We start from the raw sequence: 16,637 nt of genomic DNA on the forward strand, positions 1-16,637 counted from the left end.
AGAATTAGTAATTTGTTTTAGAGTTCTGAGACTGAGCATAAACTTGTGGAATACCTTTATATCTGGTGTAGTTTAATACTAACAGTTACAGAACAGCTGACAAAGTTAGCTAGCTGACTTTTTGATATTTGTATTCATCACTTTATATTTGCAGAGGTCCTAACACTTCTGTATCAAGCAGCAAAACAATATAGCATTTGAAACTGGGTAACTAAAGTGGTTTTCTTTTGACTTTAGCCAGATCTTCTGAAACTGCTCGTACCATTCGTTCTGTAGCTTTCTTCAAACTGTTTGCTGTCTGTATGGCATGATCCAGAGTAGAACTTAAAATCTGTTGGAAATAATAAAATGTAGCCTTGTTAATAGCGAAGGCAAATGCATACACAGGTATAGAAAAGAAGGTGATGTTTAAGGTTTTGTGGACGATTTTCACTCTGAATACATGTTGAGAAGTAGAACTTGAGTTATGTGATAAGACTGCTCCATGATTCAAGTTGGAAGTATCTGTTATTTATTTCTCTTTGACTATGTAATCATTGGAATTGAGGGATATTTACACCTTTTGTAAAGTAGCAGGGCCAGTGTTGTGCATGTTTGTGGTATCGAGAAGGCTTTCTTGTGGTTGTGATAGTAGTTTGTATGGCTAGGTTTTGACATTCTTTCAGTATGTGAAACCATTTCAGAGGTAAGATGCAGTGCTACTATTCTGTCCTGATCATTTCATATGGGGACTAAGTTGCATGAAAAGTCTGGACATACTTACATGAAGTTATATACTAATATATGAGCTAAAATGCTTGGGTTTTTAACTCCATACGGTCTTATCCTCAAATCGTCTAGGTTTGCTTAGATTGTAATAATCAGCTTACTAAGAAAGGGATGCTCAATAGTGCCTTGATGTGTGGATTTAACCTTTCCAAGATAGTTGTGTTGCACTCAATTTTCACTTTCAAGTCTTACATTTGCATTGGAATCATTGACGTTTCTGATTGCAGATTTGCTTTGGGCAAACTTCTTGCTGGGGATGTACTGATGTGAAACAAGAATTTTATTGCATGTGCTTGAACAGCAGGTTTTGGCAGCCTCAAAGGATTCCCTAAAGAGAAGATACAGAGAATAAAACAAACAATTTCAGTAAGCAAAAGAATTTCTGAAGTCTGAATTAAATACACACACCTTGATAGCACACTGGTTTGCAAGCTAATTTTACAGTGAGTAGAATTTTTCATTTAACTGTAAAACACAGTCCATCATTATTTGTGTTCCATCTCTGTTGCAGTAAGACAGAAAACATGCCAGGATGCAGAGTAAGGAAATCTCTCACAGCATCACTCTCTTGGTGCTTCTCTCTCACACAGGGGTCTGTGCCATTGATTCTGAAGTGCAGCTGCTGTACTTCCAGGCCATTACTGCTATTGAGTCAAAAAATATGGTAACAAAACTTGTCTGCATTTCAGTCTAGTCTGTGCTACAGTTAAGAATCCATTTTACTTCTTGGTCTCCCAGAATTATTTAATGTTCACAACAATTAAAAGGAGGACTGTTACTTATAAAGAAATAGTTGGCAGCAAACAGAGCTGCATTCTGAAAATACAGACCTGCCTTTGAATCAGTGAATGGGAACATCCTCTTAAAATTAAATATTTCTTTTCATTACTAAATGTGACAGATAAAGAAGTTATATGTTTACTCTTCATTAACTTAGAAAGACTGAAAAACTACTCTAAGAACTATTTATACATGTTCTTAGAGTATATATTTTAAATTCATTACTGAGTAAAATTCTAATATACAACATGCACTGCAAAAGATAAAACATTCTTTCTGCCTATGATACTGGTGTGTTTTTCCCTGCTGGATCTTCAACAATGGGATTTTCTTATGTACTATGTAGTTATTGCTACAGCTTACCTTTCAGAAAGTCTGTTTACAATTTCATGTGGCTGGTTTTTTTTTTGAGCGTTTTTTGTGGAGATTCTTTTCTGTGAATAAGCTGGAGTCATAGAGGCCATGTTTAAAACAAGCAAAAACAAAAAAAGGTAATTTTTTGTGAATTTTCTGTGTATTTAACATTTTTCTCCATTTAGCATAAATAAAAGATCAAGCAAACTATCACTGATGAATAAAACTTGAATACGCTTAAGTTTTTTGTAAATGAGGACAGATTAACCTTTTTGTGCTTGCTGTTGAATTTAGCTCTGTGGCAAATGGTATGCACATTTCTATTTCGTACAGTGAAAGGCTGTAGGGGGGAGAATAATCAGATTCTCATAATCCTACTAATTACATGAGTACTGCTTTGATTTTATAGTTTCACCGAATTGCTAGAGACAAGCAGCTAACTTTACTTTCTTCTGACTGTTCAAATTTTATATTTTTCTTTAAGCAATTTTTTCTTATGGTAGAGAGAGAGTCTGAGATAAGTGACTTTAAAAAGTAGATGTTAAACATTTAATTTTTTTTTTATTAGTCTTTCCTTTACTTTGCTGCATGTCACATGATGAGTGTAGAACTGAAATTTTCTTTAGTACTTGTTTACACTACTTTAGGCAATGGCTGGCACTGTAAAAGTTGGCACAGTAGTACCCAATTTTCATATTCTTTCACGTGGCTCTGCAAAATGAGATATTCCTGCCATGAATGGAATATGAAAGGCACTCCTCTCATAAAGAACCAGAGAAGGTTAAAGCTGTTGTGCATGGGGATTAAACTTGGGCAGGTGTGTAAAAGTTGGATTTCCTGATTTTTGCTCTACAGGATCTATAAAACCCCACTGTTTCAGCTACAATGCTAATGATTGCTTATACTAAATTAAATTTGGCCTGATATGTGCAGTGTGGCTTCTTGCCCCTTAAAATCTAGCCTATGGTTGGTAATTATTTCAGTAACACATCATACTTACAGGATGAACCAGAACTTTTATTTCTACATAGGGCACAAGACTGAACAGACTCTTTGTAATTCCTGAGTTTAACTTGATCTCTGCTTCCCCTGGGGCATCTGCTTCCAAGTCCTGAAAACAGAGACATGTTGTTTAGAAAAACAAACACTATAAGCCATGTTTCTTTGTAGATATTAATATTTTTGCAATCATTGTACCTTTTCTCTCTCTACATAATCTCGTATTTAATGATTTGTAATTCTGAGTGTCACAGCTGACAAGGTCCTTGCTTTGTGAATCATTATAAGAATCGTAGACTGAGATGTCTTCTGAATCACTGCCTAGAATTCAAAAAATAAGTTAAAAGGTTCTGAAATATTAGAAACTTAGGCTAGTGTATCCAGGTAATTATTTGGCTTTCAGCATCATAATTTCAGAGCCCTTAATGATACTGCAATTTGAGGAAGTACTTTTTCCTCCATTTTACAGGAGTGTGGGAATTGAGCTTTAAAGATTGGCTTTCAGCCCTGACTGTAAGCCTTGAATGTAGATTTTTATTATTTTTTGGTGATAGTTATTTTCAGACCAAGAACTGTTTTTTAATAAAAAAATGAAGCACTCCATCTCCCTGTGCATAGTGTTGTGCAAACAGTGCAGCCTAATGGAAATGTGATGAGAATTTGGGCAGCTCTAGTACAGCACTGCTTTAACTCTTGCACAAACTAGTACTAACAGTAATGGTCCCAGTGTCTTATATTAAAAGACAAGCATATCACAAAGAAGTATCACAAGCAAGGACAATAGATAGACCAAAGGTAAGAATAACCTATATATTTAGACAGCTCATGCTATTCTTTAGTTGTTGGGTACTAACAGCTTCAAAATATTCTGCAGTGGAAAGATAAAATTGGGATGCCCTAAGAGAGACAAATGCCTACAGATTGCTATTAAGCTTCCAAGAGCTGAAGTCTTGGATGACTTGACAACTGACTTAAGTAGCTCATAGTAGCCTCTGTGGGGTCTAGTTTGGATTTGATGAAATTATATTATTAAGAGCTTGACTAAGGAAGGGGAGAGTATTTCTTGTCTATGTCAACCCTGAATGGATCAAAGATCAAGGAAAACTTTTTGCAGTATTTTCATGCCAGAACTTATTCATGCAGAATAAGAAAGTTGAATCCCAAAAGTGAAAGTGGAAGTACTGCTACGAAATGTTTCAGTTGTCAAGTTCGGAATCTTCTTCTAGGACATGAAATAAATGTACATCAGAAGAAAAAACAAAGCATTGTGTGCATATCACTGTCATGCTCTAAAAATGGTAATAGTGGCAATATTTGGAACCTTCTCTAGAAAGCTGAATTAGATTTATAGCCTAATTCAGGTTGGATAGGACTTCTGGAGATCATCTGGCCCTGCCCCCTCTCAAAGAAGGACCAACTTAAATGAAGTTGCTTAGGACCCTGTCCAGTTGAGTCTTGAATATCTCTGAGAATGGAGATACCACAGCCTCTTCAGGGCAGACTGTTTCAATGTTTGACTAGACCCCAACTTAATAATTTTTTTGCTCTTATCTAACTGAAAATTGCCTTGCAACTTGTCTGTTGCCTCTTGGTCTGTCACTGAGAATTCCATAATGAATTTGACTTGGTGTCCCCTTTAGCCTCCTTTTTATTCTTAGTGTTTTGTGCTGTGCTAAGCAGTAACATCTGTTGAAACTACAATTTTCATGTAGTTGAGATGTGACAGGAATGTATTTCTTAACAGGATTCAGTAGCAGGTTTAAGCACAGTTCTGACCTTTGTATGCCATCATGACTTACTCAGGTTGGTATCTGATAAATCAGTTGGTTTTCTCTGACTGAAGAGTGAAGATGTTCCAGTTTTTCTTTCCTGGATGTTTATATTTCTTTGAGCATGGAAACAGAATGATATTTTAATTGTATCTGAATGCTTCTATGATGAGACTTAAAAGCATTTTATATTAATAATTAACTATTTCTTAGTTGATAGGAAATCAGATTTATTCATAGAAAGAACTCAGTTATCTGAAAAGGTGGTAAGTAGAAGTTTAAATTAATAATTAACCAATTGCAAAATAATGACCTCTTTAGTTAAAGAACACATTCTGACTTAACAAGCTGTTAAAAACCCTTAAAAGTAGATGTCTTGATAATCACATATTCAAATAGTGAAGTTGTATGAAATCTTACATATTTATACATGTGTTACCATTGATAGTATTTTGCTACGACATATGTTAAATAGGATTTGGTTTCTTAGTAACTTTGAGTTATTAAGGCTTTAATAGCACTGCCTTTAGATAATTAGAGGAATATTTGAGATGTACCTTCTAAGAGGACAAGAACAAAGTTCCTTATTTATTTGATGTGTATTTTCAATTTAGGGTGTACAGAGTGATCAGATTTACTTGGAAAGTTTTTCACCCATTCATGAACATAATGATCAGAAGATTGAGCTAACTTTCTTTCAATGACAGAGAAAAAAGTGGAAGCTAGGTGAGTTTGACTAGACAAATATTAACATCTACCCTGTGAAATAATCGGACGGAATATTCAGATTAGTATGATTGTGTTCTGTGCTGCATGTATTGTAAGATCTAGCACTGGATAGAGATTTAATTTGCCAAAATTCCAAACTCCAAAATAACCATGTTGCTTTGAAAGGATTAATATATATTAATTATTTTCTCTCAATTACTTAATTATTTTTTGTAGGCAAGCATTTGCTTGTAGGGTTTTGTTCTCTGAAAAATAAGAGAGGCGGGTTAGTAAACACAGTTAAATCTGTCCTGAGAGCAGCAAACTTTATCACAGATTTCAAAAATGTCTGAGGATCCTGATATTTCTCCTTTGTGAGTGTGACGATAAGCTGTAGTAGCACAAAAGCTGAGACACTGTGCTGTGCAAAAACTGGAGGGAAAATGTTGTGCGCCCTCAAAACTCAGTAAGATAATGTAAATTGGAAAAAAAAAAGTATGAAAAGAGGTCTCCTACCATTATGTTAGAAGAATGCTTGTTTCCTAGCAGACCTTCTTTTCCCAAGCTCTGCTGCTTTTCTGGAACTTGATGCAGCTCTCTTTTTTTTTTTAACCTTAGATTGGTTAAGGGGAAACCATTTATTTTATTTTTCTAATTTCATTGTGATGCTTTGACTAGTCATTCACGTCCTGAATTTGTGTGGCTGTAATTAATTTTATACAGAAGTATGATTTAACTCTAGGTGAAAGCGATAGTAGTGTTTTGGCTTTAGGAAATACTTTCAGACTCAGAAAGGTAGGAATGCCAAGCTGGGAGGAATGGGAGGAATTCTTGGGTATGTAATTACAGAATTCTGTAGAAGTTTTATTCTGCAAATATTTGTGTTGCTTTCAGAGATTCCAGTCATTCCAATTTTCTTACTCAGCAAATAATTTTAGGTACAGTTTTATAAAAATTTTAACAGCTGTTTCCAAGTTTTCACTTACATGTGAGGACAAAGACAGCATTTTTTGCCTTCTAAATAAAGTTGATTTGTCTGTGGGATTACATCAGTTGTGGGACTCTTTTCTCCCTCATGGTTCTTGTAAAGAAATGGAGTTTCAGTGCCTCTTCTTTCTGGAGGATCAGCAATGCTTGAAACCACCGAGCCCTGTACAAAGTAACCACAGCACAGATACAGGTGGATGTGGTCATTGCAGTTCAAGCACGTGACTTCTGCCAAACAGTATCTCCTGAGTTTCTCCTAACCTGGGCTTCAGAGGAAAATGTTATGTAAAACATTGACTATGAAAGCATTGGGTGAGGCTTATCTGTAGATTTGTAGGAGGCATAAGATTTTGTGTGTGTGTGTGTGTATTTATGATCTGGGATAAAATATTACTATACTTAGCAGTAAACTCAATTTTCTATAGCACAATACTGTTTGGTCTTTTAGTAATTCTGCAGCTTAAAAATCATGGACAAACAAAGTAATATTTCTTCCCACTAAGTGACAGTGGGAATTGATTTATTCCCCCAAAGACAGCTTTGTAGAAGTCAAAGTAGCTGCTTATATTTTTTTACTCTGAAATAAATGCTTTGGAAACTGGAATTAAGAATCTTCAGTGCAGCAGTGTTTTAATGCTTAGGTTTCTGTTACAATTAATGAAATATTCTGAAGTTAATATTTCATTAAATATTTTCTCTGAAGTAACATGCTATCTAAAAGCATCATGCTCTTATTAGAGAACATACAATTTTACAACCACACTTATGTTCTTGAGACTTGCATCAGTAAAACAGAAAAATTGCAGTCTTTAAATAATAAAACTCAATTACCTCACAAAAAGAATGTGATGAATAGGCAGCTTCATAGGAAGTCAGCAAAGATGACAGGCTGTGTTTGCTGTGATCCATTTGTTCTTGAATGTCTTCAAGCAGCATGCCAAGTCTAAATATTCCCCCTTCCACCCTTCTAAATCCAATTGCAATACACAGTTAGTTAAACCTGTATAAACTGACCTTTTATTTCTTACTATGATATGGGACATTGCAGTACATTTCTCATAGGAAAAAAAATAAAATTAATGGAGTTCACTGAGTCCCTTTTAAGTATCTGAATTAATTAAATAGATACCCTAATTATAAGTGGGATATATAAAGCCCAAGATGAATTTTGGCCAAATCACTCTTAGCTTACCACATATGACATAATGTTTTTACTTCAGAAAAATTCTAATGGATAAATGAAGTAAAAGTTGTAAGACGCTCAAAATACAGAAAATATACTGATGTACTACTTAGCACTTATCTTCCAACCTGTCAGGATCAAACTCTCCAATGTTGATAGACTTGTCCTTGAAGTTCTGCAGCTGTAAGTTATGGTGCTTTTCTCTAGCTGTTAAGTAATTCCTTTCCAAGGCATCAAGGTATCTTTTCAGTTGATTTAAAGCCTTCATCAATAAGAAAGAATTCAATAGCAAATGTCACTATCATTTAGCATAAGTAGCTATCACTGTGGCTTGCTTTGTGAGTCAGATGCTGTTTGCAGTGCTCTTCGTAAGAATTTTGATAATTCTCTGAATTGGAACAGGACTGCATATTGTATGATCACCTGGTACTCTGTGCTGCTCTATTATGTACAAGTAAAATATTAAACCCTGACTTCTGAACTGATGCCCTACGTGTCAAAATTCCGAAATTACATGGCAATTTAAGGCCTTTCATTAATAGTTTTGAACTGTAATCCTTAAAACAGATTTAAGAATTCAACCACCTACTGAACACCTTCATTTTTGCTTCTTAAACTTGTACCTTTGGTCTGAATTGAGAAAAAGAGTAAACATTTCATTTGAGGAGAACATGAACAACTTGACAGAAAATTGTAAGTCTACAGCCATGTAAAGTGCATTTCAGATAGCTCAAAATATGTAAAATAATTTACCAGATATTTGTCTTGTAAAAAGAATGTTTCTTGGGACATATGCTTAGAGAAGTCTTCTACCTTAAAGACAAAATATTAGACTTTTATTTGGGATTTTGAAAAGAAATATGCCAAATGAATATGGAATTTAAGCATCAGTGCAAAGTATATATTGAAACAGAGCTCTTACTTTCTTTGTCAGTTGCTCTGTCTGATCCTTTAGTATTTGAGACATCTTTTCTCCTAGTGTTAGTTCTGGCAGTGAATTAGAAGGATTTGGACATCGTGCTTCTACCATACCAGCTGCTGGTAGTGCTGATGCTGCTGTTCCAGGCTGCAATCCTGTGTGATACAAGATAAGACTGATCAGCTGAAATGTCTGCCCAAAAGTGTAATCAAGTTACATAAAATAGTCATTTGCATAGTTAATTTTATTTACTTGCTTTAAGCAAACCATGTGTAGATTGTACAGGGATGGGAGCATCTAATGTGATGATGCCAGGTGCTGTCCCAGTACCTCCTGAGGAAATGGCAGTGCTGGCATTTGGAAAGTCTGACTGAGGAAGTATCTGTTAAAGTGAGAACTTTGGTTATAGATATAATGTATAGAACAGTTACAAAACCAACAAACTTAGAAATAACTCAAAACACAAAATATTAATGAAATGTTTAACAGTACCATATAATTTTCTGAGTTTATAGTTAGATGTATATAGTGTCTCATTGTATAAATACTTAAATACTTGTGAAAATATAAAGAGGATTTGTGTAAATGGGAAGTACAACATGAAGGTGACAAAATAGTTTTAGGGGATAGTCAGTCCTAGAGATAAAGAAGAATGACTTGAAAACAAAAAAAGTATTTTGAGAGATTTACCTTGGGATTAAATCTCAGATGGTCTATATGATTCTGGGTGTCAGCATGCTGAGTCAGTATCTCATTTGCAGCCAGGAAATAATAGGGAAAACTATTACAACCTTGTTACATCTTGAGTGATTTACTAAGATCTAAATCTAGGAATGGACTGTGAGTGAACTCCATGTCAGGGCACAAAATTACTACTCTAAAATAAATTTACTACAACAAAAGAAATATTGTTGTCAAACAAATCCTTCAAAAAGAATACCAGGCTAAATAGTTGAAGAGTCTTAAGATGTAAAAAAAGGCCAAAGTTTTCTTAATACAGGCACAGTATAAAAATAGAAAGGTTTTATTAAAAATACATTTAAGTAGTTTTGGTGAACTTAAACCTTTACATATAACACTAGAAATGAAAATTTGTGGTGTATTTCCTAATGATTTGATAGGATGCTTTATCATCACAAATAATACTCCAGTGTTAAATACTGGAGTATTATATAATACTTAGTCATTGAATACTTAGTAATGAAATTGTTGTATGAAGTCAGTCCCACTAAATTTTATTTGTGAAAGCAGTTTTTGAGTCAAGTGATGTACTGCCTGCCTGAACTAGTCATGTTAGATTTTATGGGACACAGAATATCTTCTTACAATAAACCACTCAAATATGAATTTCTTCAAGCATCCTAATTACCTTTAGCTGTTGCAGCAGTTCTGAAATGCTCATTTCTTCTTTATTCTCTACTTCAGCAGAATTGAAGTAATTCTTATTTTCCAGCATGTTGTTCACAGTTACTGATTTACTTAGCAAAATAGGGAAGGGTTTTGCTCTCCCAGTTGTAGGAACTAAGTTAATATTGTCAGTTCTTTTTGGTACTTTTACTTCTGAAGCAACTTCATAGAAATCAGGAAGGCAACAGTGAGCCTGACCTTGGCTATATTGGAGCTTGCAAGGTGAAACTGTTTTCTTAAACAGGCCTCTCTCATCTTTCATGTTTTGAAAGGTGTGTGTATGTTCATTCTCATTAATCAGCTGTGAATTTTCTTGTGTGCACCCACACTTACCAGTGCAAGGTTTCTTTGAAACAGGTCTATTTTCACTTAACACATTTTCATTTTTACCACTAGAGTTTACCTCTTTGTGCTTTTCTAAGTGATACTCTTCAAAGGTAGTTGCCCACTGTTCCTGCACTGAAGGGCCTCTGAGGTGTTCTGAAGGCTCAGGTTCGCTCCCAGTGTCATCGATACTGTCAGTGAAGGACAATTCTGGTATCATCTCACATTCAATTAACTGGCATGTGCTCAGTAACTCTCCCTCAGAAAAATGATGCAGGAGGACATCGGACATCTTTGAGGTAGTTAAATGTTCTTTGCTGTCTGGTTTACTGGAACTACCGACAGGGAATTCCTTCTTAAAGGAAGCTTCACTTCCAGGCATTTCAGTTGAAACTCCCATTGTTCCTTTGGTGCTTCTATGCTGACTGGAGAATTCTTCAGGCTGTGGATGAGCTGCATAATTTGCTGTTGTGTATTTGTTATCTTCAGAACACATTAGGTTTAAAATACCAGAAATATCTTCTGTACAAATACCGTCATTCAAATGATACGAATTATTATTATATTTATGTGTTATTTCTACATCTCCATCATAAAGTAATTCATCTTGTTCCTCTTCAGTTACATCCAAGCTACAGCCTAATGCATCTGAAAAGGAATTATTCATTTGAGTTTTCATCCAGTCTGATGGTTTGCACTTTTTTGTAGTCTCCATACCCAGTTTATTTAGAATGTAAGTGCCGTTGTTTCGCCAGTTTTGGACAGAGCTTTTATTATTGCATGGATCAAAATCTGGAATGTATCAGTAATAATATCTAGTTATCTATATACTTAATGTCTATTTGCCTACTGTAGCTTTTTTAGAAACATCCTCTGGAAAGGGCTGTTTCCATGTTTGTACTACTGTAAGCCTGGAATAACTGCTGGAGGGAATAGGAAGGCACAAATGACAAAAGCATTGGGAACAGGAGCATTGAGCTTAGGGCCAGGTATCTGGCCTTGCTCGGTAATCCTGCTGTAATTGTATAGACAAAAAAACTTGGTACCAGAGCCCCCAGTGGTCCTGGAGTCCAACATCAGGTTTAAAAATCCCAAACACAAACCCCGCACCATTTCCCACCTTTCACCTCACCCCCCCTAAAGGGCTTCTTGAGCTTCTGCACCAGAGAAAAAGCAGCAAACATTTTTTTTTTCCAATTTGTTTCTCTCCCCCCTCCGCCAGCTGAAATGCATTTAATTAAGAGCTCGGCTTCAAAAAGCGCGTGGTTTCACCTCATCTGCGGGGGTTGGAGTTGGCAGAGGCGAACTTGCAGCACCGCTTTCCTACGTGCAGCAGCGCGGCCGTGCGCTTCCCTCCGGCGGGGCAGCGCGGTTGTGCTGCAGGGCCCGCCCGTCCCCGCTCCCCGTCCCCGTGCCCGGCACCGCGCTCCGCTGGGCGCTCACACCGGGCGGGGCCCTCCTGCCGCCCCGCCCCTCGGCTTGTGCCCCGCCCCCGCCGCCTCCCCATTGGCCCGTGCAAATGACGCGGCGGCCGCGCCCTCCAGCCGTTGGGCGCCGCGCCCCGGGGAAGGGCGGGCGCGCCTCCCATTGGCGCGTTCGGGGAGCGGCTGCGCGTGGGCGGGCGGGGTCTGCCCCCGGTCCCTGAGAGCCGCCGGCCCTCGCAGCACTGCCGGTCCCGCACGGCACCGCCGGCCCGGCACACAGGTGAGCGCGGCGCCGGGACGGGGGCTCCGAGCGCGGCCGCGGCAGCTGCTCAGGTCCCGGCTGCGCGGGGCTGCGGCACCCTCGCCGCCGCCGAGCGGCCCCGCGCGTTGGCGAACACGGTCATGGTGCGGCCGCTCCGTGCCCGGGCCGGCGCCGCCGGGCTCCCTGTGAGAACAAAGACAGGAGGTGGCCGCGCAGGCGGGCCGGGTGGGTTCTGAGCCAGGGAGAGACCGCCCGGGTGTCTGTGGAGGGAGCCGGGACCAACAGGCAGCTCTGAGCAGTTGTGCTGCCCTTAACAGGGTGGGTGTAGGTGATGAACAGAAAATAGAAGTCCAAGGGCGGGAGTGGAAGGGCTGTTCATGGAAGCGGAACCAGAGGCTCACCCAGCACACCGCGAGGAGGGAGAGAGGCACAGGGGAAGGAGCTCTGAGCTCTGCACGGGTTCGAGTTGGGCAGTACATTGTGGCATATCTGAAGTCAGGTTATACCAGACCTAGTCTTATTTATCCACTAGACTGTAGCTCTTGTTAGTGTAGTCCCTCCCCCTCTGCTTTTGCTTCTTCACTTTTTCAGTAGAGGAGCGGAGTCAATGAGAAATTATTTTCTATCTTTTTATTGGCCCAGTTGCCCAGACGTAAATTTTACCCCACCTTGAAATTGTGGCCTTTCTTCTGCTTTAGAAGCTTTTTCAGCCTTATGTGTTGTTCCTGTTAGATTCTTGCCAGCGACTGCGGGGTTCATGTATCCTAGGTTGCCATGGAGAGCTGTGCAGCCATCTCAGAATTTGGGAGAAGGTGCTGAGTCTTGCATTTCAAAAATATCAGTGAAGAGATTCTAGTCCCTCCTTAAATTTTGTCTGGAAACTTTGTACCTCTTGTTTAAGTCATAATTTTAATAGAGCTGTAAACGGTAGCAAAAAAAGTTGTCCTGATATTACAGTCCTTCTAAATTAATTTCTTATAACAATGTTGCTTTTTACTGGTTTAATTAATGGTTACCAGGCCTTCTGAACTGTGGTCCTGCATCCCTCTCCAACAGGAAGGACTTTATACTTTTAGTACTTCCGTATAAAACTGGGACAAAACTTACCTGAAACCTAAGACAGCTTCATTGGACTAGAAGAAACATATGTGAGTCTTGTCTGCTGCTTTATTTAATATGCTGTTGTTTAAATGCTCTCGAAAGTTTTTCAAGCATCCTAAGACTACTTAATTCCAGCTACTCTTGCTGGAGAATTACTTCACAACTTGATGGTTAGAAGGTTCAAGTAAGTTTTGAAAAGCTTTTCATTGACATCTTACCGTTCTGTTCTTGTGTGCTCCTTGTCACTTGGCTTTAAATTGTTGATACTTCGCTTTTTCATTTTTTCCTGAGGTATATAAAGACAACAATTCTTTCTTCACATAGATTTTCTTTTGGTAGTCAGCAAGCCAGTCTCCTCCTATGAATGTTGAGTAAAAGCATTGCAAAAACATAGAATACCTGTTTCTTGTGGCATGTTGCAGGGAACAATCAATTTTGAAACTGAGTCTTACTTCCTGCAGCTTGCCAGGGTGGGAATGTATTCTTATTTTACTAGAACTGTTTCTAATGTCAATTCTCAGCCTTTTTTGTCAACAAATGACAGCACAGTATGATTCAGAGAGCAGCCTGGTCTGTCACTAGTTAGAAAGGAAAAGTTTTAGTAAGACATGGGTGTTTTCGTAAAAATAAATGCTGTTTGTCCATAGTTTAAACTATTGAATGTGTGGGGAGGTTTTGTTTTTTTTTTTTATAGTTTATCTGGATTCTTCTGTTTTACTTAAAACTGGATCATTTTTTAGTTTCCCCTGATGTTCCACTTTTTTAATTTAATAGCCAAGATGTTTGTACTTTTTGTAATTCAGGATTTTTGTTACCCTTGTGTGGTCACTTTCACTTTCCACAACTTAGTAATTCGTGCCCAGATCTGGTAACTGTGTTCTTGGTTCCAGTAGCTTTTAAGCTTAAAATCAGAATGAAATTGGTTTTGTTCAAGGAGCAGGTGTTGATCTTGAGACTTTGCAAGAGATTAACCTGTTATTGCTATAACTGCTCCTGCGAATGAAAGAAAAAAGAGATACCAGGTGCCAGAAAAAACCCTGAACTTTTCTTTAGCCATTTAATAGCAAATTTGCTATACAAATGATAGTACCTGAAAAGAAAAAAAGGGGTGGTATTTTGTGGAAACCACAATATTAGGAATGTAAAATACAGGACAAACAAAAGTGGACAAACTGGTAAGAGATGGTCTGAAATGTATGTACTGTTGAACAGATGATTAATGTCAAACTGCCTCTTGGGACTCAAATTTGGCAGTGTTTGAGGAATATGGTTCTTGTTCATATAATAAAACTTTTGTGTATTATAAACCTTTTGCTAATAGGAAGGAAAACTTTCATGCAGCTGAGTTACTGGGAATATAAACCATATGTGATTTATAAAGACGGCTCTCTAAATCTATTTTATTTCTGTACTATTTCTGTTTGCTACTTTTTTTTTTCCTACCATTGCCCTACTAGTATCCTGTTAGGAATTCTGTTCCTTGCATGCAGCCACTGGTTTGTTAGAGGACAGGATGCACTATTGTGACCCAGTTATATTGGTGTAATAATGTGTGTCAGTAGTGGATATATCCATGGGCAGTGGGGGCAGAATGGACTCCAGTCCAGTAGCCATCACTGAGGGAAGAAAATGCAGTGAATAGATTCTGAATAGATTTGCACCTGCATCCTGAGTGTTAGAATGAATATGCAAAGCAATTTACAACTTGGCACCTCAACAAATGCTGTTGGCTTAAATCTACATGGGTGATGTGCTATAAATACACTGTACCTGTGTCTATAAGAAGCAAACAGTATGAAAAGCCAACACATGGTCTTCTCCCCGTAGTATGTGTTCATTTGTGTTTATCCTGCACTTTAACAGTTTTTTACAGGTTGTAGCCATGCTTGTTCAACAGAGGAGTCATTAGAGAGGATGGTTAATGGTTGCTGTCAATACTCAGGAACTGAGGGGCACCGGGGATGCACCCAGAAATGCTGCTGGCATTAAACTGTCATGGATCATTTCAGTTGTGTCATACAGGTTCTATGAGAGCCACGTCTGCTCCTTGCAGGATGAAACCTTGCTGGAGCAGCACCGAGTTCTTTATGCTGAATGTCTGCTTAATCTCTGAATGAGCATCACAGTGCAATGTAGGAAATCTGAAATAGCAGCTACGTTGCTTCGCTTAAATTGCTGTTGTGTTTTACTGCCAGTGACTCTAAGGATTATTATTTTTTTTTTAATTTATGCAATCTCAAGATAACTTTTCCCATTTCTCTTTAAGGTACTTGTACAATCTGTTTATCTTCCTTCTTTTACTTACCAAGATCTCTTTTTAAGAGATGTTATAGGCCAAGAAGGAGCTGAGCTACATGGAACGTTTTATTGGAGAGATCTGTGATCAACTTGCTCAGTCAGTTTAAGTGCAAATAGCCAACCATTTGTGCTGAACTCTTCCCATGTGGCATTCTTTCACATCGTGTAACATGCTCCATTTCCCAAACTGAAGGTAGTTGAGTGTCTTGTTTCCTGGGAGAGGCCTCATATACGTTAATTTGCACAATGAGATGTTCCCGATGGAGCAACATTCAAATTTACCTTCTTGGTAACAAAGAGAACTTGGTAACAAAATTCTTGCTGATTTTGTGGGAATATGATTTCAACTTCTGTTACAAATAAAAATATCAGAAGTTATTATTTTGTTGTGAACTGTCATTGCAGTCTATTGTGGCATTTAAGCACTTTATTTTACAGTGCTTAAATGCCAATCTCATATCCACTTATGGGATGCTTGGAAAGAAGGCGGCACAATATTTTGTTTCATGTGTGAATGACAATTTGTAAAAAAAACTTGGAACTTGTTCTGATTAAAAAAAAAGGAATTCTATTACCTTGACATATCAAATATGTGAAAAATTATGAGCTATTCTGACTTTGCTCCTTTTTTTAAAGTAAAGAGAAGATATTATTCTGCTATCTTCTTGTATCTTAAATCTTAATCTTGCTGCATATTAGAATGAGTTCAGTTGCCTGATTAGTTTTATGATGGGGACATTAGTTATATTTTGCTGGCACTTCATGTTCTCTTGCTTTCTTATTTTATCATAGTGTGGGATTGCCTTAGTTCAGGATTTAAATAGATGACTTACACTAACTATCTGCAGGAATATCTATAATAAAAATGCTAGTGGTTACTTGTGTCAGCTACACCAGGTTCTTTAACTTGCATGCTGGACAGTAATTATGTACATTAAGTAGCAAGCTATTTTCCAGCTAATTACCAATTCTCTTAGAAAAAGGATGTTCTATTCTGGAAGGATACTCTGTGATGGAGGCACTGCGAGGGCCATCTCTGCATCATTGAGCACCAATATCAGTCTCATATGTGCATTTGTTGCCTGTTTGTTTTGTTCTTCTTAGTGGAATTATGTGTGTTAGCTGTTTGTTTGCTTTTGTCAACAGCACATTCTAAGACTGTAAGTCACTAAATGTCCTGCATCCTTGCCAGATGCCTTCAATATCTCTGTTTACAAAGCTATACTATATCTTTACTGTGCCTGATAGGGCACCTTAGCATTTACTGAAGTTAATAGAGTTGGTCTGGAATATGGCAGTATTCTGAATATACTTGCAATGTGGATATGTATTTTCTGCCACAACCAAAAAAACC

General features: G+C 37.8%; 2 protein-coding genes across 5 annotated transcripts in view; one reads left to right on the forward strand and one right to left on the reverse strand.

Moving 5' to 3' along the window:
* The window catches only part of STXBP3 (syntaxin binding protein 3), a 43,157-nt gene that overhangs the window by 22,001 nt on the left and 4,519 nt on the right, over positions 1–16,637 (forward strand). The gene's annotated exons all lie outside the window — the stretch shown is intronic.
* AKNAD1 (AKNA domain containing 1) lies at positions 206–11,585 on the reverse strand. 4 transcript variants are annotated; one of them, XM_051805207.1, is made up of 15 exons: positions 11,471–11,585; positions 9,837–10,846; positions 9,158–9,217; positions 8,720–8,849; positions 8,471–8,622; positions 8,302–8,361; positions 7,677–7,810; positions 7,197–7,332; positions 6,365–6,528; positions 4,701–4,786; positions 3,100–3,222; positions 2,903–3,013; positions 1,912–1,993; positions 961–1,096; positions 206–331 (listed from the first exon to the last, which is right to left on the reverse strand). In XM_051805207.1, exons 2-15 carry the CDS (start codon positions 10,692–10,694, stop codon positions 212–214), a joined length of 2,352 nt encoding a protein of 783 aa, XP_051661167.1. In that variant the 5' UTR covers positions 10,695–10,846; positions 11,471–11,585; the 3' UTR covers positions 206–211. The 4 variants fall into 4 exon arrangements, with proteins under 4 accessions (XP_051661167.1, XP_051661154.1, XP_051661176.1 ...); XM_051805194.1 differs by having other exon boundaries at positions 9,837–10,990; XM_051805216.1 differs by lacking the exon at positions 9,158–9,217 and having other exon boundaries at positions 10,278–11,585.

Source organism: Manacus candei, unplaced genomic scaffold (assembly GCF_025592945.1).
Source record: "Manacus candei isolate 608988 ecotype Guabito, Panama unplaced genomic scaffold, ASM2559294v1 h1tg000005l, whole genome shotgun sequence".
Taxonomy (NCBI): domain Eukaryota; kingdom Metazoa; phylum Chordata; class Aves; order Passeriformes; family Pipridae; genus Manacus; species Manacus candei.

Excerpts from the sequence above, each read along its gene's own strand:
- AKNAD1 (XM_051805194.1), bottom strand. The coding sequence starts at position 10,913 with ATGGAGACTACAAAAAAGTGCAAACCATCAGACTGGATGAAAACTCAA. Across the intron at positions 8,362-8,470 it reads CAGAGCAACTGACAAAGAAA|GTAGAAGACTTCTCTAAGCA; the intron begins GTAAGAGCTCTG and ends TTTGTCTTTAAG. Across the intron at positions 6,529-7,196 it reads CATCACATTCTTTTTGTGAG|GGCTCGGTGGTTTCAAGCAT; the intron begins GTAATTGAGTTT and ends TACTTTGTACAG.